This window comes from Indicator indicator, chromosome 7 (assembly GCF_027791375.1).
Source record: "Indicator indicator isolate 239-I01 chromosome 7, UM_Iind_1.1, whole genome shotgun sequence".
In the NCBI taxonomy this organism is placed as follows: domain Eukaryota; kingdom Metazoa; phylum Chordata; class Aves; order Piciformes; family Indicatoridae; genus Indicator; species Indicator indicator.
The window spans coordinates 27,896,885-27,920,134 of record NC_072016.1 but is presented as its reverse complement, the minus strand read 5'-3'; the positions used below and the strand labels follow the sequence as shown (position 1 = coordinate 27,920,134).

At 39.4% G+C, this 23,250-nt stretch overlaps 1 protein-coding gene across 1 annotated transcript in view; it reads right to left on the bottom strand.

Annotated features, from left to right (window-relative positions):
* The window catches only part of BICC1 (BicC family RNA binding protein 1), a 107,175-nt gene that overhangs the window by 17,762 nt on the left and 66,163 nt on the right, over positions 1-23,250 (bottom strand). Inside the window, exons 4-9 of the mRNA XM_054382460.1 lie at positions 12,197-12,276; positions 10,452-10,610; positions 8,751-8,804; positions 7,628-7,822; positions 5,634-5,885; positions 2,605-2,736 (exon numbers count right to left, since the gene is read on the bottom strand). Of these exons, the coding sequence (XP_054238435.1) occupies positions 2,605-2,736; positions 5,634-5,885; positions 7,628-7,822; positions 8,751-8,804; positions 10,452-10,610; positions 12,197-12,276 (872 nt within the window). The remainder of the gene's footprint in view (positions 1-2,604; positions 2,737-5,633; positions 5,886-7,627; positions 7,823-8,750; positions 8,805-10,451; positions 10,611-12,196; positions 12,277-23,250) is intronic.

Sequence of the window (23,250 nt, the reverse complement as noted above, 5' to 3'; positions counted from 1 at the left end):
AGATCATCAAGTCCAACCTATTACCAAACATCATCTAATTGACTAAACCATGGCCCTAAATGCCTCCTCCAGTCTTATTTTAAACACTTACAGGGACAGTGACTCCACCACCTGCCTGGCCAGTCCATTCCAATGGCAAATCACTCTGTGAAGAATTTCTTCCCAACATCCAGCCTAAACCTCACCTGGTGCAGCTTGAGACTGTGTCCTCTTGTTCTGCTGCTGGTTGCCTGGGAGAAGAGACCAACTCCCACCTGGCTACTACCTCTCTTTAGGCAGTTGTAGATGGCAATAAGGTCTCCCAAGCCTCCTCTTCTCCAGGCTAAACAACCCCAGCTCCCTCAACCCCTCCTCACAGGGCTTGTGCTCCAGACCCCTCACCAGCTTTGTTGCCCTTCTCTGGACACATTCAAGTAACTCAACATCTTTCTTGAATTGAGAGGCCCGGAACTGGGCACAGTACTCAAGGTGTGGCCTAACCAGTGCTGAGTACAGGGGCAGAATGACTTCCCTGCTCCTTCTGGCCACACTATTCCTGACAGGCCAGGATGCCATTGGCATTCTTGGTCACCTGGGCACACTGCTGGCTCATGTCCAGCCTACTGCCAGCAAGTACCCCCAGGTCCTTTTCTGCCTGGTTGCTCTCCAGCCACTCTGTCCCCAGCCTGTAGCGCTGCATGGGGTTGTTGTGGCCAAAGCGTGGGACTCGGCACTTAGATGTGTTGAATCTCATGCCTTTGGACCCCACTCATCTGACCAGCCTGTCAGGGTCCCTCTGCAGAGCCCTCCTACCCTCTAACAGATCAACACCTGTCCCCAGCTTGGTGTCATCTGCAAGCTTACTGATGATGGATTTGACCCCCTTGTCCAGATCATCAATAAAGATATTGAATAGGATTGGGCCCAACATTGATCCCTGGGGGACACCACTAGTGACAGGCTGCCAGCTGGCAGTGGCACCATTCACCACCACTCTCTGGGCTTGGCCCTCCAGCCAGTTCCTAACCCAGCACAGAGTGCTCCTGTCCAAGCCAAGCTGACAGCTTGGCCAGGAGTTTGCCATAGGGGACAGTGTCAAAGGCCTTGCTGAAGTCCAGGTAGACTACATCTACAGCCTGCCCCACATCCACCAGGTGGGACACCTGATCATAGGAGATCAGGTTGGTCAGGCAGGACCTACCCCTCCTAAATCCCTGCTGGCTGGGCCTGATCCCTTAGCCATCCTGGAGGTTCTGTGTGACTGTACACAGGATGACCTGTTCCATAGTCTTGCCTGGCACTGAGGTCAGGCTGACAGGTCTGTAATTCCCTGGTTGCTCCTCCCAGCCCTTCTTGTGGATGGGCATCACATTGGCCAGCTTCCAGTCACCTGGGACCTCACCAGTGAGCCAGGACTGCTGATAAATGATGGGGAGCAGCTTGGCCAGCTCATCTGCCAGTTCCCTCATTACCTTAGGATGGATCCCATCCAGTCCCATAGACTTGTGGGGATCCAAGTGGCTCAGCAGCTCTCTAACTGCTTCCTCCTGGATTAGAGGGGGACTATACTGCTCCCTGACTCCATCTGCCAGCTCAGGAGGCCAGTTGTCTGGAAGAAAACCTATCCTACTATTGACAACCTATTCTATTATCCATGGAGGGATATAAAAAAAAGCTTTGAGGATGTGGTGGCTGAAGGACATGGTGTAGCAGCAGACTTGGTAGTGTTGGATTAACAGTTGGACTCTATGATCTTAAAGGTCTTTTCCAGCATGAACAATTCTATGGAGAAAAATCTAGAAGTGAATCAGCAGTTAAAAAACTTATCTTCTCTTTCATCTGAGGTCTATACCTCAACACGGACAAAAAAAAAAGTTCATGTTAATTTCAGCTATTAAATTCACAGCTGCCTGAGGAAAAAAAATTAACAAAAGCCTGAAAAATAAACTTGAAAAAGAAAAGTTAATTCTTGTACACTCTACAAAATGTTTCTTTGAATTGATTTTATGTATTCCTACACTGAGAACCTTCTTTATTTTCACAATGGCATGCTCATTTAATATTTTGCAATCTTTGTTTGTCATGGCATTATATACAACACATAACTGTGGGAGTCACAAAGCCATAATTGCTTGATTATTTTACAGTGAACATCTCCCACTGTAAGCATTTTGTAATTCTATTTCTTGTGGTTCTTTCCAACATCTTGTGTACAATACAGCCAGACCGTACTCAGTCTTTTTTTTTTTTGGTTTGTTTGTTTACTTCTGATTGCTAAGAAACACTGCAGTTATGTGGGGGAGCTGCAATTTAAGACTAATCACTTCAAAAACAAATGAAGAGTAGTTCTTAGTCAGATACAATTTGTCTCATAACTGATTTATTTTATCAGTATATTGTGCACAAAAGCTAATCACTGTATTGCCAAATATTTAATGTGGAAAGTCCAACTGCCTTAAAGGAGAGTGGCTGAAACACTTAAACTGATACTTCAAGTAGAAAATACACATGCCTTTTACAAGTTTATGATCCATTAAGTTAAGAAGGAAGACCAGACATGTCAACTCATCAGCTCTGAAAAGCTGTCATGAAAGCTTCAAAATAATACATTAGCTTTTCACCAACCTTGCTTGGTTGCTTTGGTTTCGGCTTAATGCTTATGAAGACATCTAACTGCTCCATTAGCTGTGTTATGAACTGTGGTTCTACTTCAATTTCTTCTTTCATATCAAACATGAGCACAAGAGGAAGGCAACCCTAAAAAGACAAGACAGAAAACTTTAAGACTTACAATCTACCCTTTTCCTATGCAAGTGTGAGCAATAAATTGAAATGCAAAGACTGTAACACTTACACTGTGATACAGTAAATTAAGGAAAACCAGCAATGATGAAATTTAAAGTAAAGCCATTTCCTTGCATGCAAAAATAGAGCTGTATCTTTCCACCCTGGGATTCTGTACCAACAGCTTGGCAGTGTAAGGGTGAAATGATTTGTTGACTATTTTACATTGCACCAGCATATACACACCCTGCACTAGCTGTTTAAACAGAATTAGAGGTGTCCAGAGGATTCAAATTCAGAAACCACTATTACCTATTATATCAAATCTTGAACAAAATCTTGTCATGAACTGATAGCAGGACCCTCAAATACCCCAATGGGTCATGCTAAACTATGTTTCAGACAAGGAAACAACTTTGAAAAAAATTATGTGTAAGCACCACTGCCTAAGTCAATTTTCTACATTTCTCTTCCCCTGTCCTAGATAAGCTAGGTAAGTATTTTTCAGTGATACGGATGACATCACTGTAACAATTGAAAATTAATTTAAAAAGTGCCCCTAAAAAAGACCCAAACACAAGAAATGACAGAAACCTCAGTGGTCACAAGATATCTAGAAATTATTAGATTGTAGCCTCTATTTTTGTTGTGTTTAATGAGGAAAAGTAAGTGAAAAGAAATCCTAATTTTTTTATGAATTTAAATTCACCAGGAAAAAAACAAAACAAACAACACAGTAAGACACATTTGCTTCAGAACGAAAAGCAAATTGGTGTATTTATTCTTCAGAACACTAGTTGATTTCATTTTATATTTAAATAGCACTTCTCAACAGTACTACCTACAGCTACACAGTACTTGCAATCCCACATTAAACTTCAACTCAAGGAAAATTCAAGCAAGGTATCTCACGTATATTGACTTTCAGAAGACTGAAAAATCCAGCTTAACTCCCACAAAGGGAACTTGTCTGGAAAGAACAGTTACAAAGAAAGTCTACTAAAAAAAAATACTGAAATCGATATTCAAGGATTTTATAATAACAGAGCCACTGACAAGGGTTCATCCAATCCATCCTTGCCTTTTCCAAAAAAAGTTACAGGAAGCAATATTGGAAGGTCTCAGCAAAAGCTAACAAGGAAAACAAAAACCCCAGAAACTTCAAAGACGAAATACCAGGTTTTACAAGCATATGAAATTGTGTTTTTACACTTCTCTTTATTACTGTATGTTTAGAATAACTACACGATGAAGATAAGAAGAACAGGATCAAATAAAGGTCTTAGACAGCAAGTGAGTGAATACAACCAAGTTCTCAATGTCATCTTCAACTAAATATTGTATAGTCCTCACTGTTATATGCAAAACTAACAAAAAAGTCTCAGTATTTTTTAGTGACAATCAAAACACAGCTGAAACCAAGGGGTTTGAGCTGAGGGGAAAGTATAGAACTTTTACTACTTATTTTATATAGAAAACTGGAAACTAATTTCATGACATATAATGCAAGAATTGAAATACACCAAGTCTCCTGGTCAGTACAGCTCTTAAAGGGTAATATGCATGCCACATCACAGCTACTAAGTTGCACTGATGAGTTTGGAAATACATTGAACTGCTAAACTTAAAAAGAAGGGCCCTCACGTAATTCTAAGTTTCTTGAATAAAGGTGTATTTGGATGTTGATATGATGGCTTGATGCATTTGCTTCCACTTTATAAACCTCCAGAAACATACAAATTGAATCTTACCAAGAAAATATGCCAAATAAAGCTCTTAGTATTTAGAGTCTGTGACATCCCAGAATCTAATAATCATGAATACCAATGTATAAACAGAAAGGCAACATGGCTCTACTTTCCACTATACAACAAGGTACTGTGCAATTTAAGAGGTGTGCATTTCTGGAATTTAATGGTATCATGGTTAGGGAGGTCAGGAATGCTCCCTCCCTGAAGGTGTTCAAGGCAGCCTTGAGCAACATGGTCTAGTGGAAGGTATCCCTGTTCATGGTGGGAGTTAGAACTGTATGATCTTTAAAGGTCCCTTCCAACCTAAACATTCCATGAATCTGTGTTTTATCTTGATACCAGCTTTGAATTAGACTTCAGTCCAATCCTCCCACCTGTTTGTAAATGCCCATATATATATAAAACATCTGTGTCCAAAAATTAGCACTACAACAATCCTAAAGGCTCCTGTAAGGCTTAAAGACCAATATGACAAATATCTGTAATAAAAAAGAAAATACCATCATCACAACTCTTAAAAAAGGCCTTTTAGTACTGACACTATGGTGCTAGAAGACTGCAGAAACTTTGGTTTCCCAGTTTCCATGAAAACTGGACTACATCGGAACCAAAAAATTCCTGCCACTTTCTCCCGAAAGAAACCTGCCCAACATGGAAAAAGTAGGTTGGTAAAACAAAACAAACCATTCAGCAACAACGAATACCTCCAAAATCTGCAAGCCTACTGTTATTGTCAATTTAAATTGCTTATGTTGCACTTACATTATCAAAGTCATTTTTCAAATTATTATATCAGAGATCAAAGTATTTCGGATAACTACAAACTGTCACAAAATACTGGCATAAAGAGAACACTCACAATTGAATCAGCTTTTTAAAAATATGAATAGTAATCCTTCCTCTCTAAGGCTAACTACCATTTAACCTATAAATACATTCAGAATGAGCACATTTTCCATAATCTGGCTTTTTTTTTTAAGGAAGCTTCAGCGAAAGTATCACAGAATGACTTAGGTTGGAAAGGACCTTAGAGATCACCTACTCCAACCTCCTTGTGATGGGCAGGGATGCCTCTCCAATAGACTAGGCTGCTCAAGGCCTCATCCAGCTAATACTTACCATGAGGTATTGCCTGGCAAGACAGACAGACTCAATTGTGCCCTGGAGGTAGACAGTGGATTTCTTCTGTGGGTTGCTAGGGTCAGGGAAGTGGATCTGAGCACCAGTCCTCTGCATGATATGTTTGATGTTACTGCCATTTCGACCCATCATAAAGAGATGATGCTGAGCTGCAATGTCAAGTTGTGCACTCACAGGGATTGCAGAGGCCAGGCTCCCAGCTAGGTGTTCTAAAAGCATGGCTGTTCCTTCCTGGGAGAAAGAAATGCAAGGATCTGGTGAAGCAGTGCTCAAAGGCGTACCAGACAACATTTCAAACTGTTTCATGTCATGCATCCTGCATTAAAGATAAATTTGTTCCAAAAGCTGAATAATTTGTATAAATTAACAGATTAAACTCTACCAACAAATCCCATTTTATGGCCAAATGCAGTGTTTAATTGCCGTTCTAAAAGGCAAGGAGACGATGGCAAATGGCTTGGTCCCAACAGACCTTTTCTGTGCTCACATGGAATGCCTTAGCTTGGAAGGGACCATAGAGATCATCTACTCCAATCTACCCATCATGGGCAGGGACACTTTTGAAGTAGACTCAGCAGCTCAAGGCCTCACCCAACTTGGCCTTCAATACCCCCAGGGAGCAGAACTTCTTCCTAAAATTCAATCTAACCCTACTCTCCCTCAGCTTAAAATCATTCCCCCTTCTCCTATTGTTAGACACCCCTATGAACAGGATGTCTCTTATATAAAAGTCAGTAAGAGATTTATTTGGATAGGTATACCTGCAAAGTTTTCTTCCAATTTTGGCCTAAGATGTTCTCACCAGCATGAGATACACCCATCCGAGACCACATCAATCTGTCACACTGCCAGTGTTTAACAAGGAAACTTTTTTATTTTATGAAGATAAATAGGCTGATAGCAGTTCCTTTACTTGACTGTCAAAACTTCATATCTCCCAGTCCTGGTTTTGCAAGACCAGTTTTATTAACTTTCAGGGGAGCTTTCAAGGTTACATATTTGAGTGCACAGTGAAAAAAATCAAAGCATGATGAAGTCATTGGAGGAGAAGTTTGCGGGGTTTTTTTGGGGCGTGTAAGTGAAAGGTATGAATTATTTTTTGAATGAATAATAGGTAAGATAAGCATAATATCTCAAAATTGCTGAAAACACAAACAAGTGTGGAAGAGATTTAAAAAAACCCCAAACCAACAGACTAAAATAAATAATGCTAAATCCTAAAAAAACCCCGCATAGAGAATAGATCTATGCCTCACCTAAACCAGTTAAAAACAAACAAACAAGCAAACAAAACCCCAACAAATAAATCAAAGAACCACAGAATGGTTTGGGTTGGAAGGGACTTCCAACGGTCATCTAGTCCAACCCCCCCCCCCCCCAACAGAGCAAGAACATCCTCTACTAGATCAGGCTGCTCAGAGTCATGTCCAGCCTGATCCTGAATATCTCCACGGAGGGGGCCTCAACTACCTCCCTGAGCAACCTGTTCCAGTGTTCTGCCATCCTCATGGTAAAAAGCATCTTCCTAACATCCAACCTCAATATACCATTTTCTCATTTCAAACTACTTCAGGCCTTCATAAACAGTCCCTATGCAGCCTTCCTCTAAGTCCCCTTCACATACTGGAAGGCCAGTAGGTCTCCCTGCAGCCTTCTCTTCTTCAGGCTGAACAACCCCAGCTTCCTCAGCTTTTTGTCACAGGAGGGGTGTTCCAGGCACCTGATCATTTTTGTGGCCTTCCTCTGGGCCCGCTCCATCAGGTCCACATCATTCCTGTGTTGAGGGCTTGAGAGCTGAACACAATACTGCAGCTGAGGTCTTACCAGATCAGAGTAAACACTTAGGCTTCAAAAAGCGATTACACAACAACAACATACACAGAAGATGCAGGATGCAACACGAGTTAAAAACTATTATCTGAATTATGAACACATTTATGACATGCAGAAACCTACTGAAGACGACACCTTACCTTCACAGCACTAGTGTTATTTTGTGACCCTCTGACAATGACTGTAGCACCATACATTCGAGAGCGTTGTTTAAAGGAAACTGAAATATTGTATGTCTGACATATATGCTGAATTGTGGGAGAATTAGGATCTGGGATTGGTTGGAGAATTCCAGCAATAGGCAATTCAAACACAAGTACCAATGGAAGCAGCTCCTACAACAACACATAAAAGTAAATACTGAAAACCAAAATCATACTCACTAAATAAACAACAATTTTATTGCTAGTCAGTGATGATTAAGCTAACATAAATCCTCTGCCCAGGATTCATTGATAAAACTATTACCATATCCTGAGTTGGAAAAAGGCATTGATTTTTCAAAAGAGACTTTTTTTTTTGCCTGGCCTTTGGTGTTTTGTTGTTGCTTTGGGGATTTCCCTCCTCCCACCCCTGGAATAGAGGGATCTTTTTCCTTAGTTAAGGACCCCCAATAAAGCCAGGTACTTCTCCATACCTGGCATAAACTACTTCCATGCATACCTGCAAGCAGGTCAGTATTTGTAAAACTTCCTGGAGAAGTCTCTTTTCTGACACTGATTAATTGGAGCTCTGAAATCAGTGACAAAGCTACATAAACAGCTTCTCTCATGACAGTCAAGACCAAGGCTGTGTAAGTGGCATACCTGACTACAGTAATTAAGAACAAAGTTTTCAGAATTTATTAGATTCTGCCAGAATATATGGAACAAATCAAACCCAGAAGGCAAAGACAGGAAAGTGACATGAGTTTTAAATGGCACTGAATTCTACCAAATGATTTACACAAATTAGATGAGAAAATGGTTAAAAAGGCAGGAATTGCCTTTCCTAAGTCACAGATTGACAGAGATGCCCAAGCTACTCCAGGTCATCTGTGGAGGATACATTAAGGTGCAAACTGCTCCATACTGCACTTAAAAATTAATCTTGCTTATATTTTAGACTTTGTTTTTAAGGTTCAGCTTTGACCAGAATGGGAATCACATTTGTTCCTGTATTTCTACTGTCATTAAAAAGAGCCTAGGGTTCTCAAAACTGCATGGTTTTTTTTCCCTTTCACAGGTGGTTTCAAGGGAACACTACAATGAAGCACTCTATTACCCGAATTCTAACTCTTGCAGACTCCACTCCAGCTGGCTGTCCGGCAATAGACACCTGGAAGAGCAAGAACAGAGAAAATACAGCATCGCATATTCAATGATGCATTGGAAAAGTTATTCAGACACCTGGGTTCTCTTTTTAAAATGAAAAATAATAATTAAAGAAACCCACAAAAACCCAACACATTTCAATTTCAGACCTGATGACAACCTAACTGTTCTCTAAACAGCAGCTGAAAACAATCAGTGTAAAAAAAATTAATCAATTAATTATGGGATCATAGATTACATAGTCTTCAGCAACTAAAAAAAGACAAAGCAATACAGTTCCTGGGATCAAATAATGAAATTACTACTGCATACATGTGCTCAGTGTGTGCACAGAAACCAGCCACAGTAGGTTTTCTTGAACTGTGTTTTGCTTAGCAGCCACTAGGATGCACAAGAAGGAATTTTTAATGAAGTGATGAAAGACTGGAAAGTGAACAAACATTCTGGCAATATTGACATTACAAAAGCTCCAGAATTCAAGTTCATTTTTCTAAAAAAATAAAGTTAATTTTGCTAGCTATCCACCAAGTTCAGCTTTCCACTAAGTTACAGTATAAGCTAAAAGCAAGAAATAAACCATAGTACAGCTTAGGTTGGAAGGTACCTTAGAGATCATCTACTCCAACCTCCCTGCCATGGGCAGGGACACCTCTCAACCAGACTTGGCTGCTCAAGGCCTCATCCAGCCTGACCTTCAACACCCCCAAGGAGCAGGCATCCACAACCTCCCTGGGCAACGTATTCCAGAGTGCCACCACCCTTGTACTGAAGAGCTTCTTCCTAAGATCCAGTCTAAACCTACTCTCCCTCAGCTTCAAACCATTCCCCCTTGTCCTGTCAGTAGACATCCTTATGGAAAGTCGCTCTCCAGCCTTCTTGCAGAACCCCTTCAGGTAACGGAAGGCAGCTCTATGGTCCCCCTGCAGTCTTCTCTTCTCCAGGCTGAACAACCCCAGCTCTCGCAGCCCATCCTAACAGGAGAGGTGTTCCAGCTCTTGGGTCATCTCGGTGGCCTTTGGACTTGCCCCAATATCTCGGTGTCCTTCTTGTGATGGAGACACCAGATCTGGATGCAGTATTCAAGGTGGGTTCTCACAAGAACAGAGTAAAGGGACCTGCTAGCCACACTCCTCTAGAAGCAACCCAGGATATGATTTGCCTTCTGGACTGCAAGAGCACATGGCCTGCTCATGTTGAGCTTCTCAACAATTAGTACACCCAAGTCTCCTTCTTCAGAGCTACTCTTGAGCCACTCTGGACCCAGCCTGCATTTGTGACTGGCCTGACAGAGATGCAGAACCTTGCTAAGTAAAATCAGGTGCTGAACAGGAAAAGAAAAAAAAAATAGAGACACAGTGCTCTTCATACTGCTTCTCCACTATTTTAAGTTGTTGACTTCTGTATGCTCAAAATAATTTTACAGTTTCAAAATGTTGAAGTGATTCATGAGCCATTACAAATTGTTACCATCTGGTTTTGAAGATTTGCTCACTTAAGAAGTCCCATGCTTTCCACAGAGTGTAAACACAAAATTCTATTTCCCTGAACATGAACTCACTGTCCCCAAAAAACCCAAAGTGACGAAACAACTTTAGCAATGTTATACTCTCAGGAGTTACAGCATAAATGAATGCTCTATTAAAGTACTTACTTGGTTGCTTTTCTCTGCTTGATTATTCCTATTTGAGTCTGGAAAATGGATATGGCATCCTGTTTCCTCCATCACTTTTTTAATATTATTGCCACCTTTACCTATCACATGAGAATGTTCTGTATGTGAAACATCCATCTTCAAGGTTACTCGATTGCTCTGGAAATCAAGGACATATGATTAGATTTGTTGACAGCAGAACCTGAGTATTTTGGAGTAATCTAAGTTCCAGAATACCATTCAAAATATTATTTCCAAAATAGTTTTGCTGGGTAAAGTGGCTTAACTTCTACTCAAATAAGATGCTTTTCATATAGATCACAGTCAGATGCTAAACCAATTCACATTTTCCTTCCAGTGAGGAAACTACATGGAAATAAATTTCCTGAAGATACATTGTCACAAAATGTTTAGACATTAGGCTTGTAAAATGTGCCCTAGGTTTTATCAAGTTTGACTTAAATGTCCTTTTGCAATCCATTCTAAGTTACTTTAATTATGGTTTCTTTGGTTGGTTTTTCCCCCATTTTTATTTGCAGTCACACCCCCCTGACTGATCTGAAGGAATCATATGATGAAGACCGTGGCAAATCAAAGCCATGGGACCTAAAAATAACAGGGCTTGTTTCTTTACCAAGCCTACAAATTCTTTTGGTACATCCATTTTAAAATGCACAAACAGCACCTACAGCTGCTCTTAAAAGCCATATTGTCAACGGTCCACAATAACCTTCTTCACAGCTCTTCTAAAAATGGTGCTTATCATTGGCAGATTGTTTAGAGAATTAAAAAGTTGGTGCACAACTGTGCAGAAACCATACCTATTGTCCCAAAACAATTGCTATTGGATAGAAAGAAAATCTCATGAACACATGAGACTCCCATCCAAAATCTTGATCTTTCATAAATTCTAGCAATCATAGAATGGCTTAAGTTGGAAGAGACCTTTAAGATCATCTACTCCAACCTCTCTACCATGGGCAGGGACACCTCTGAAACTAGACTTGGCTGCTCAAGGCCTCATCCAGCCTGGCCTTCAACACCCCCAGGGAACAGTCATCCACAACCTCCCTGGGCAACATCAGACTTCCAGAGTCTCACCACTCTTGTACTGAAGAACTTCTTCCTAAGATCCAGTCTAATCCTATTCTCCCTCAGTTTAAAACCACTTCCCCTTGTCCTGTCACTAGACACCCTTATGAAAAGTCCCCCTCCAGATTTCCTGCAGGATCCCTTCAGGTACTGGCAGGCAGCTCTAAGGTCCCCCTGGAGTCTTCTCCAGGCCGAACAACCCCAGCTCCCTTAGTCTATCCTCACAGTCTCCGTGTTTCAGAGTATAAGAATGAAGTATCAGTTCAAAATAGAACTGCATGAATGTTCCTAAAATTGAATTCCAAAGAGAAACAAAATTTTAGTTTCATTGAAGTGGCTGCATAATCTCCTTGTTTGCAGTGAAGCTGGTTTTTCAGATGTTAGAGTAAAACAAAACCCCCAATCCAACAAACAGATTATGCCTGCTTTTAGCCATGTGACTGGATTTCTATATAGTTTAATTCTGGGAAAATTTGCTAAAGCAAGTATTTTCTGGCAGCATGTTTAAATATGCCCAAATACCAACATCCAGAAGAAATGGGTTGGAGACTGCTTCAAAGCATTCATAAATGCCTTCAGTTTAAATGAGCCCACCTAAAGATATCAATTTCACCACAAAATGAAGTATTAAGGTGGCATTCTAAATCTCTTACTTTTGTGTCCAAGACAGACATGATTTTCTCTTTTGCTTCTTTAACATTTTCCTTTTTTCCAGAGACTTTAATATGGGGATCTATAAAGAAATAAAATTTTGTAAGAAAAATAGACTAAAAATTCCTTCATTGTTTAAATAAAACTGAATCCATTTGTTACAGTTCAACAAACTGTACCACCAACCTTTGAGATTCACCTAAAAACCTAATGTGTTGTTCCATCCCTTCAATCCCACAATCAGAATAATCAGATGAGTTTTTAAACATAACCAACTGAAAACAAATAGAAATAAAATGTCAAACGTGTATCACAGCATTATGGAGCAATTACATAGCTAAGCCAGCATGTGTTCTCAAATATAGCAACAGGACAACTGGCAGCCTTACTGAAAGTTAACACAGTGTAAAAGAAAAACTCCCAAACTCAAATCCACTATTCAGTTCATTATATTTAAGTAGTCTCTAGAACTACCCTTTGCAGTTTGAACCTGGCAATAACGGTGCCTCCACCAGAAGTTCTCTGATTAAAGTTTTTCAATGAAATTCAAATAATACTTTTTATAATCAAATCTAAAACATCAGGCATATAAATTAAGATTTGCCACTAAGCCAGTAGGAACACCATCTGATAACAGTTTCTGCCCAGTGAGATCTAAAATACTGATTCTACTGCACAGTTCAGTTTGTATTACAATTTTTAGACCATTGTCTCCAAATGGTAGAAGGAGCTGTGCTGAATCACCAGGCACAGTTCTGCATCCTGGACTACACACTTGGTCAGAAAGTACAGAAGTGACTTTGGAACTAAATCAAGTATCAATTATTTAAGTGTAAAAAATGATACTTTAGATAGTTTAGCAGCACCATCTGGTGTTCAGAAGCGTAAAGTGCCACAATGCAATACCCATTTAATCCAAACCAAAAAAACTCTCCAACTACCAGCCAAACTTTCTAAGTATTAGAAATAACCATCTTATTTTGCAGGTGATGCCTATTTCTCTTTCCCCAGTTCTTGAGTACTCTGCTCTTTTGCAATGTTTTTGTCCTGTGATGAAATGAACTGTTCTCAAAAAAAAACCCCCAAACATACTGAATCCTTTTCTAGCTAATGAATTAATGTAATTTATTATGCTAGACAGATGCGCTCAACTTATGGTATATAAAACCAAAGATATTCTCAACAGCAAGACAACACATAGATGTAACACAACATACCCGCCTTTCTCAGTGATTGGAATCACTTCACTACTGAAGAAAAGCCAAATAATATAATTTTAGATTGCAAACTTGTTGCACTCAACTGAAAATTGAAATGTTTGAGCCATGCCTGGATATTGTTTTCATTTCAACAGCAGAAAACCCTCTCATTTTTACTGCTGAGAAGTTGTGAGCACATTCAGCTGGGGATACAGAAATGCTGAAAGAACACAGGATTCGTTGCCAATTTTCGTGAAAGTCAAGAAAAACACAGCATTTTGAATTCTGAGAAGCAGATATATTTCATTTTTGAAAATGGAAAAACTGTAGTCACAAAAACATGGCACGAGTGTAGAATTTAGGAGCTCCAAAAATCTGCTGCTTCAGCCTTTTTACAATGGAGCAAAGTAAAAACAAAAAAAACCCCAAAAAAACCCCAAAATAGTCTTAAGGGCAACTATTCTTTTCTTTTTTAAGTTGACAGTAAGCCATGTGATTCTAATGTGTTTAAGCTGTGTGAATATTTGAAGTGGATGTTGCAGGCAGAAACTCCCAAGAAGCAGATTCTAACAGACTCTCTGTGCTCCAAGCGCTCTTCAGAGACAACCAGGAAAAACACAAAATCAGACCACCATCACTTTGGGGTTGATTTTCACGTATTCGTAAGCATTGTGCTTCAATGCCCATTTGGTTACAAGTACGAAAAATATCTGAAATCAAGCCTGATAGCAAAGAAGATTACTACCATTCTGTAATACTATTTGTTTAGCCATTGGTGGGAACACATTTTAGAATACCTGTTTTTAACACTCCTCATCTAATTTGGACTCTTTCTTGTTGATACTGACATCTTCAACAAGAAACCCCCAAACAAACAAGCAAACAAAAAAGATCTTGTATTTCTACAATTAACCTTCGTTCTTTTTAGAGATAAAAAAGCTCAGTTGCTGCTTAAAACAACAAAAGCAAAGAATCAACAAAGCAAAAAAGAATTAATTGATGTCAGTGACAACTCTTAAGATACATTACTAAAGTCAAATTGGTCTTCAGTGTCCTCTCCTTCCTTGAATTCTCAGCAACACTGTGGTTAATATATATGAAGCTCATTTTAAGTTAACAGAATTCTTCCTTTAAGACTTGCACACTTTCCTTCAGGAAGCACAATTTAGACATGACATCCACATGAAAATTTTGCATGAGAAGAGTTACTTGCAGCTAATAGATTTTTGAATGCTTTGAACTGGCTTTGCAGGAGTTGAAAGTATACTGAAATTGTGACCTGCAGGAAAACAAACAGGTACCTGAATAACACTGAATCAGCAACCAGACCACCCCAGGAATTGATTAAAAAAAAAATAATCAGACAATTAGATGATACAATCTGATTTTCTGCATATTACAGACTCTTAAATGTCTTAAATATAACTCTCCATGGAACTAATTAGCTTGCTTGCATTGCTGTTCCTCTGGAAAAGGTGGAAAAGTGGAAAATTTTGTGCTCTAATGGTTGAGCTGTTTCAGTCTCACAGATTTCTGTTTGGTTTTTGACACTGGTTCTTGCTCTGCCTTCCCTGTTACCCCCCCCTTCCCCAAAGAGCATCTTCCACTACAAGTCTATATATGTTAATCAATTCACTTAGCACCAACTCTTATTCTGAGCCCAATCCTAAACACTGTCATCTGACCAATCATTAAGAAAAACATGCTAGAGAAGCTGCCCGCTTTTTTTTTCCTGACTAAATCACTTCTTTTCCAAGTAAAGGACATGTTTTCTGTTTTAAACACTACACCACATACAGACTTAACAAGAGATAATCAATAGGAAAGTCTCTCCCAAGCTTGTTGCAAGGCCAGTGCAGATTTGTCTGCACTTGACCTCAAATGACTGCTAAACAGAGAAAAACTGAGACTGATGGAACCTGCATTTACCTTCAGTGTCAGCTTTCTGGTTAATCAGAAATATTTTGCAGCGATGTCCAAAACTGAATAGCAGCTGAAAATTATTTTCAGGAGTAGGAATGAAATCACTACATAAGGTCTTTGTGCATCAATCCATGGGAGTAATTAAAACAGCTGACTTTGGATTTCTGAATGTTTTCTGAAATGGTTGCAACCTATAAGGAGCCAAATAGATTAAAAATGGTTCCAGACAATTTATTACTTTCTGGAACCAAAAACTTCAGGTGTTCAGTACTTGCATATGCCAAGTGATGTCTCTTTCCCCTGTCACCTATTTTGCAGGTGCAACAATTTATTCCACAAATTAATAGTCACATTTTTTACATTAGAAAATACTACCTTGCCTTAGTACTATGACACATTGGCTAAAGCTCAGCCTTTAATGTTTGAAATACCTACTGGGTGCAGCTGTAGCAATTCATCTTCAAAATTCAAAACAAGATAAATGGCACTCTTCAAAGTGTGAAAAAGATTATTAGCACAAAGGTACAGAAAGTGTAATGTATTTATAGTACTGTCAGCACCAAGAAATACAAAATTAGCCCCCAGTCAGTGTCTAGACTGACCTAAATTGACCACAGCACCTGTACAAAGCCTTAAACGGATGCACTAAACAAGACCAATTGATTCCCACAAAAATTGTTCTTGCTGCAACTGGGGCCACAACAATGTCATTTTTATCCAGGTGACAACTAGATAGAACACCATACTTCACCCCTGAGGAACACTGGGCTTGCAATCTATTTTTACCTTTTTTTTTTTTTTGGCAAGCTTTTGAATATAACTGGAAGTACACTTCAAATAAAATTAATAAAATTAGAGTTAGAGCAAAGAACAGTTGACTATGATGAACGAAGAAATGAGACACCAAAGCTTCACAAACTATTTGTATAAACAGAACAAAGGCTTCAATAGAAGTCTGTGTGCTGAAAACATACACAGCTCTAATACCTTAAATACAAGCGTGATATCAGAAATGGGAAAACATTTTCACTCATGACTCGTGCCCTGCAAAATACAAAGTGTCATTTTATAGCAATCTATCTTTTAATCAATTGCGATGGGCAGTATATTTTTCCCTAAGAATGGAAAAAATAAATTTAACTTGAACAAATTATATGAACAGATTTCCTCTCCTTACCCTACCCCCTTCTCAAGAATGGGGGAATATTTACATAAAATAAAAAGCTAGAGTTACACAACAGAAAATGCTGGAAGTTTTTCTCAGTCTTTGCTTTGCCAGACTCCTGCCTTCAAGAGGTCTTTTATTTCTCCTATCCCAAATTCCTCACTCCACACTTCGGCTTCGTTTCTACCTCCTCCATCTTCGTCCACAGCTATACGAGGAAGCCTCCAGCAGCTTTTTCAGCTACTATTGTGTGCAACATTTCAGTAAACAAAAGAAAATTCCTCCAAGCAAAAGTATGTTTGTGCAACTGCAAATGCATCCACACTAACTTTTGCCAGACAAGAAGTATTTCAAATAATTAAGCAACTTAACTGCATAGGCCTCTCAGAATTCAGACATCACATTTAATGTCTGGGCAAACTCTTCAGACCACAGCTATGCATCTAGCTTGTTTACAGGATGAACAGACTTTACTTAAGTTACAGAAACACTATATCATTCTAAAAATAGTTAGAAAACTGGGCAACACCAGAGTGACAGTCATTCTTAGTAAGTAGCTAACTAGGATCTGAATAGCCCAGAAGTATTAGTGAGCTATTCAAAGGTAAAGAAGTCAAGAAACCAACTGTTTTTAAGGACAAGTTATGACAATGCCTGCCCCCAAATTACTAGCCAAAACACACTGAACTATATAAGAAGTTAAAATAAAAAGAGAAAGTTAGTATGTTCAGACAGTGAATACAGCCTACAACATAGTGAAACATGAATTAATCCAAAAGTTCAAGCAGGACTTCCCATCAACATAGAAAAAAAAATAATTGCATTGAAAATGTAGGAAGTATCGTGTGTACAGTTGCTACACTGTATATTCACAGACCAAACTAAGATGGATTGAGGACAGCCAAAAAGACTTGAAATAGGCTCAACCTATTCCCATGGAGAAGTAATACCAAGGCTAAAAGCATGCAGCAAATGCTCATGATTAAGGGCATATGCAAAGTAATTGGATTGAATAAGAAAGGAAATTTGTCACTTGGGCACTTGTTGCTGGTTGGCTTACCAGTTGAAAAGAATTCTTACCTTCTCTCCAATTAATCTCTGTGAACCTGACCTCCTTGTATCTAAAAACCACAGGAAAAAAACCAACAAAAACCACCACCAAAAAAACCAAAACCACAAACAAACAAAAGAAAAACCACCACCACCATCACCTATTCACGTATTAGGGCAGAAGGCAGTGGATCAATTCGTACTGTAGATACCAGGTATCCTCAGACATATCATTCAAACAACATGAGAATTTTTTTAAGTTGGGTTTGGATGTTTATGTAGTGCAAATTAGACTACAGCATTATCATCTCCAAATGAGTTTTCAAGTAGCTAACTTGGTTGGGTAGGATTAATCAAAAGCCCTCTCAAAACATCATGGAGCTTAACATGGGCTGCAAGCAATTATAGTGTCTTCACAGTAGACATATCCTGAGGCTCTGGGCATTCTAGTGGGTATGTTTGTTGTGGACAAACAGATGATGATGAAATATTCTTGGGAAGAGCTAGAGCCACTGCCTATATGTGCATACACATTTCCAAGACCCTTTGTCTTTCCAGAACTTAGACTCAGCTTTCTCTCTTACTGGCATGTAACTCCAAACCATCTTTAAAAGTATTTCTCTTCAACTCGGAATATGGGAAGGAAGCAGGGAAAAAAGCAAATACTTCACAGAACGTATCACAGTATGGCTTTGTTTGGAACAGACCTTTGAGATCATCTACTCTAACCTCCTCATCATGGGCAGGGTCACCTCAGCTGCACTCCTCTGCTCAAGGATTCATCCAACCTGGCCTTGAAGATCCCCAGGGAGGAGGCATTCACAACCTCCCTGGGCAGCCTATTCAAGAGTCTCACTCTCCTCATACTGAAGAGCTTCTTCAAGATGCAGTCTAAACCTAGTCTCTCTCAGCTTAAAACGATTTCCCCCTTGTCCTGTTGCTAGACACCCTTACCAAAAATCCCTCTCCAGCTTCCCTGTAGGATCCCTTCAGGTAAGGCAGCTCTAAGGTCCCCCTAGGCTGAACAACCCCAGCTCCCTCCGGCTATCCTCATAGCAGAGGTGTTCCAGCCCTTTGCTGGATCATCTTTGCAGCCCTCCTCTAGACTCACTCCAACAGCTCTGTGTCCCTCTTATGATGGAGATGCCAGAACTAGGCACAGTATTCAAGGTGGGGTCTCACAAGAGCAGAGTAAAAAATATTTGTTGCACTGCTTCTGCCACAGGTCCAGGGGAAGCAGTTTACATGCAGCCCTTTGCTCTTTTCATATTTTGGTTGCTGTTCTGTAGTCATTTGAGGAGCATTAAGTATCAGAGCACTGCTTTTCAATACATGTGATAAAGCCAACTATGCCCTCTGTACATTCTCCACCATTCATAAAAAAATATTATACACACACATATGTTCATGAAGCAGAGACTGAGTACAACACCAACCTTCACACACAAAAATATTAAACCAAAAATCTCTTTTCTGAAAGACTTCATACTGTAGATCAAAAGAGAACTTTAAAAATCTGTAACAGGCTACTTTCAATAAAATGGCTAAAGTAAAATATCAGTTTGATATAGCCTCAAACAAAACCTAGCGAATATGATGTGCACTTCTACATCAAATCACATCTGAATCCCACATTCTCAGGTGTCTCCGCAGCCTTGAAACATCCCAACAGAACACTGAAAATTAATGTTCACAATTCCCAGAATTAAGTGAAATTAGCCAGAAACATCAGATAAGCTTTTAAAAAAAATAATATGGATTACCTGTACAACTTATTATTTTTGGAGAAAAACTATTGAAGACTGGATTTCAGACCCAGCAAAAGAGAAAATGAAGTTGAAAAGACTTCCCTTAAAGCATGAGCAAAGAGGTAAGACCAGGAAGAGGTAACAGAACGTACAGCAGTTTAAACAGAAAAGTGACCAGATTTGAAGGGAGAAGGGGAAGGCCACGGTAGAGAAGAAAAAAACCTGAAAAGAAGAAATGAGAATGAATTAATCATAATCAGCCATAGACTCCATTTCAGTTACAGAATTTCAGTTTCTTAGCAGCATAATTAAATTCCTTATCTTACTTTTTCTAAAAAAAAGTCAGTAGGGACATTTTACAAATGCACTAAAACACACATGCCAGGCTGTAATTCTGCTACTTCTTGGGCAGTTGCTCTTCAGCCCTTAGTCTAAGCAGCCACACAAAGCAAGGCATCTCTCAGCAGGATACAAAATCTGTTATGTCTTGTTATTTTTCAGCATGGAAGCAATGAATTCACAGTTCATTACTCAAAAGCCTGTTGCCATCGTATCTCAAAGCACAAACACAGAAACACAATCCCTGGGAAAAAACAAGTAAAGGGAAGCAAAAAAAGCTAGAATATTCTAAGATAGACCTAGTAAAAGACTTAAAAGCAAGCCACAACAATCCCATCCAAAATCAGTACATGCCATCTGCACCGCACATATATACCTCATATTTTAAGGTTATAGCTTTGACACATAAGCCTTGAGATAGTTTTTGACAACATCACTGTTTTGCCTTTTGTGTGTGTAAGAAACTAAAATTATCTAGGATGCATCAAGAAGAGTGTGGCAAGCCGGTCACGGTAGGTTCTCCTCCCCTTTTACTCTGCCCTGGTGATGCCTCATCTGGAGTACTGTGTCCAGTTCTGGGCTCCTCAGTTCACAAAGCACACTTGAGAGGGTACAGCAAAGTGTTACAAAGATGATTACCAGACAGGAACATCTCTCTTCTGAAGAAAGGCTGAGGAGCTTGGGGCTTTTTAGCCTAGAGAAGACTGAGGGGGGGATCTTATCAATGTTTATAAATACTTCAAGGACAGGTGTCAGGAGGATGGTACCAGTCTTTTATCAGTGATGCTCAGTGACAAGACAAGAGGTAACAGGCACAAACTTGAACATTGGAAGTTCCATCTAAAGATGAGGAGGAACTTCTTTACCACTGCTCTACCACCTCTTTACTTAGAGAGCAGTAGAGCACTTGAACAGGCTGCCCAGAGAGGTGCTGGAGTTCTCATCTCTGGAGTCATTCAAAAGCTGCCTGGACACCACCCCATGCAATCTGTTCTAGTTGAACCTGCCCTGGCAGGGGGGTTGGACTCCATCTCCAGAGATTCCTTCCAAGCCCTATTAATTCTGTGATATCTGGCTCATGAGTCCTAATGCATGTCCAAGCCTAAACCTTCCTTGCAAACTCTTCCACATCCAATTGCAACCACATTTCACATCTTCCTCATTACTGCAGCGTCTTTTAATGTCTTATTGCTCTGACTGCATTCTATTGTGTAACATGGATTTTCTACAACTATTGGAAATTATTAATTCTGTGACTAGAACAGGAGGGTGCAGCAAGCCTTCAGCAAAGACCACTGCACCAGGTACACCTGCATGAACAGGACAAATAGAATTGGCAATTCTCACAAAAGTCTAGTGTAACAGTTCAAAGTTTACTATCAACTTCATGGCTATATAGTCTCTTACGAAAGAGACCTCAAGTGCAAGCAGATCATATTTGCTGCCTATTTTGTCTTTTCTTGCACCAGACAGAAATAACATTGCTTACCATAGATGGACACTAAGGAAGAAAAACATCCTTAATTCTTTTTTGAAGCTATCAGGTACCAACTATTTTCTCTTTGATAAAGCTAGATCATTGTCACACACGTTACATTCCTACACCTTCACACTGAAATGTGAAATGTTAGCTATTACTTCGTATCATAACTTCAAAAATGTTAAACAGATGAAATTTAACTCAAAATTTGCTATGATTGTTATCAACCAGTTTCTGCCATTCATTGAACAAAATTTATGTTTTGCTTAATTTTTTTTAAAAGCACAAGGTGTATTTTATTTTTTTAAATTTTATTTTTTTAAAGTTTATTTCATTTTTTAAAACAGCCAGCATGGCAACACATCCCTGCTGTGCAGGCTGAAAGAATAAAAAAATGGGAAGAGGGGGGAAGTACTGTGTTCATCGTCCTTATAAATCTGTTAATGATTCACCTAATCAAGAAAAAAAAAATCTGGTGGAAATTATTTATGACAGCTGAAAAAGTCAGGATCCTTTTATACAAGTAATTTTTGATGTGAACACTGAATTTTTGATGTGAACACATTTTCATTCTAACAATCTACCCTAATCCAATATTCATATGGCACCATAACAGTTGTCTATTTTACATTAGAAGATTACTCTTATTCACTGATTTTAAACTATTTTCTCCAGTATGACAGGCCATTTACATCTAATCTGGGAAGAAAAATCTTGATCTCTTGAAGATCAGTGACCTACTTAAAAAGCTTCTGCTTTTCTTCTTAGGGAGGGGTTCATAGCAAGTAAATAACACACTGCCCACACTGTTCCTCTGCAAGGGTAATTTCTTTGTGATGTAAAGAAAGGTAAGAATCACAGAATGTTATGGGTTGGAAGGTACCTCCAGACATCATGAAGTCCTCCCCCCATGCCAAAGCAGGATCACTTAGGGCAGGCCATGCACAAATGCATCCAAATGGATTTTGAAAGTCTCCAGAGAAGGAGACTCCACAACCTCTCTGGGCAGCCTGTTCCAGTGCTCTGTCACCCTCATCATAAAGAAGTGTCTTCTCATGTTGAGGTGGAGCCTTCTGTGTTCCAGCTTGTACCCACTGTTCCTTGTCATATCACTAGGCACCACCAAAGAGTCTATCACCTTCATTCCTGACACACCACCCCTCAGACATCTATAGACATGGACAGTATCAGCCTTCTCTTCTCAAGACTAAACAGTCCCAGGTCTCTCAAATTTTGTCTTTTAAATGAGGAAATCATCACCTGAGCTGTTCTCAGATTAATTTTCTCTGCATCTCTCCAGTATGAGACCAATAGCAAAACTCACCTCTGCCTGTTGAGCATCTGTATGGTGGGAATTTCAGCAGTCATTCTAATGATTGTCTTTTTAAGTCCCAAAATGGAGTTTAAACAAAAAGATAGAAATCACAGACAGGAACACTATGTCAGTCTCTAGTTTACAAGCAAGCAAGAATATGGACCACATTTTACATTATCTGCTAATGGCTAGAATATCCTAAAAAACTCCCAATCTCAGCTAATTCCAGTTTTTGCTGAGAGACTGCAACAAATTTATACTCTCAAGTAATTTAATTTCAATGATAATAGTTCAGATTACTACATTCCAGGGTTTGAAATGTCAGTTTTTACTACAGTTACTGGCAAGCACTCTCGCTGGATGTTGAGCCCGTTGATAATTCCCTTCACATTATAACTGTATTTGTTGTATCTTGGCTTTCCCTTATCTATCCAAGTATAAGCAAGTTACTGTTCTTTAGGAAAAGCACAGCAAGCCCTGGTCAGAAGTACAAACATCCAAAACTTTGTTCCTACACTTCTTAGAGGAATGAACATGGTTCAAATCACTGTTCCATAAATTTAATTTACCATGTCCACTTGCTGACTCCTTTGCTACCTAGAATTTGTTTCCTTAAAGCATTCACAAATGTGACCAGAAGTGCCTTGCACCTTTCCCAGAGCCAAGGCAAATCCATGATTTTACACTTTTGCATAGAATCACCATTTGTTACAGTAGGAATGCACCAAGCACGGAAGAATCAATAAGCTAACTGCAAACAAGATCAAAGGCTCAAGCAAAAGTGGTTTCTTTGAAGGCTCTCTCAATGGTCACCTGAACTGCATGCAAAGGGAGGAA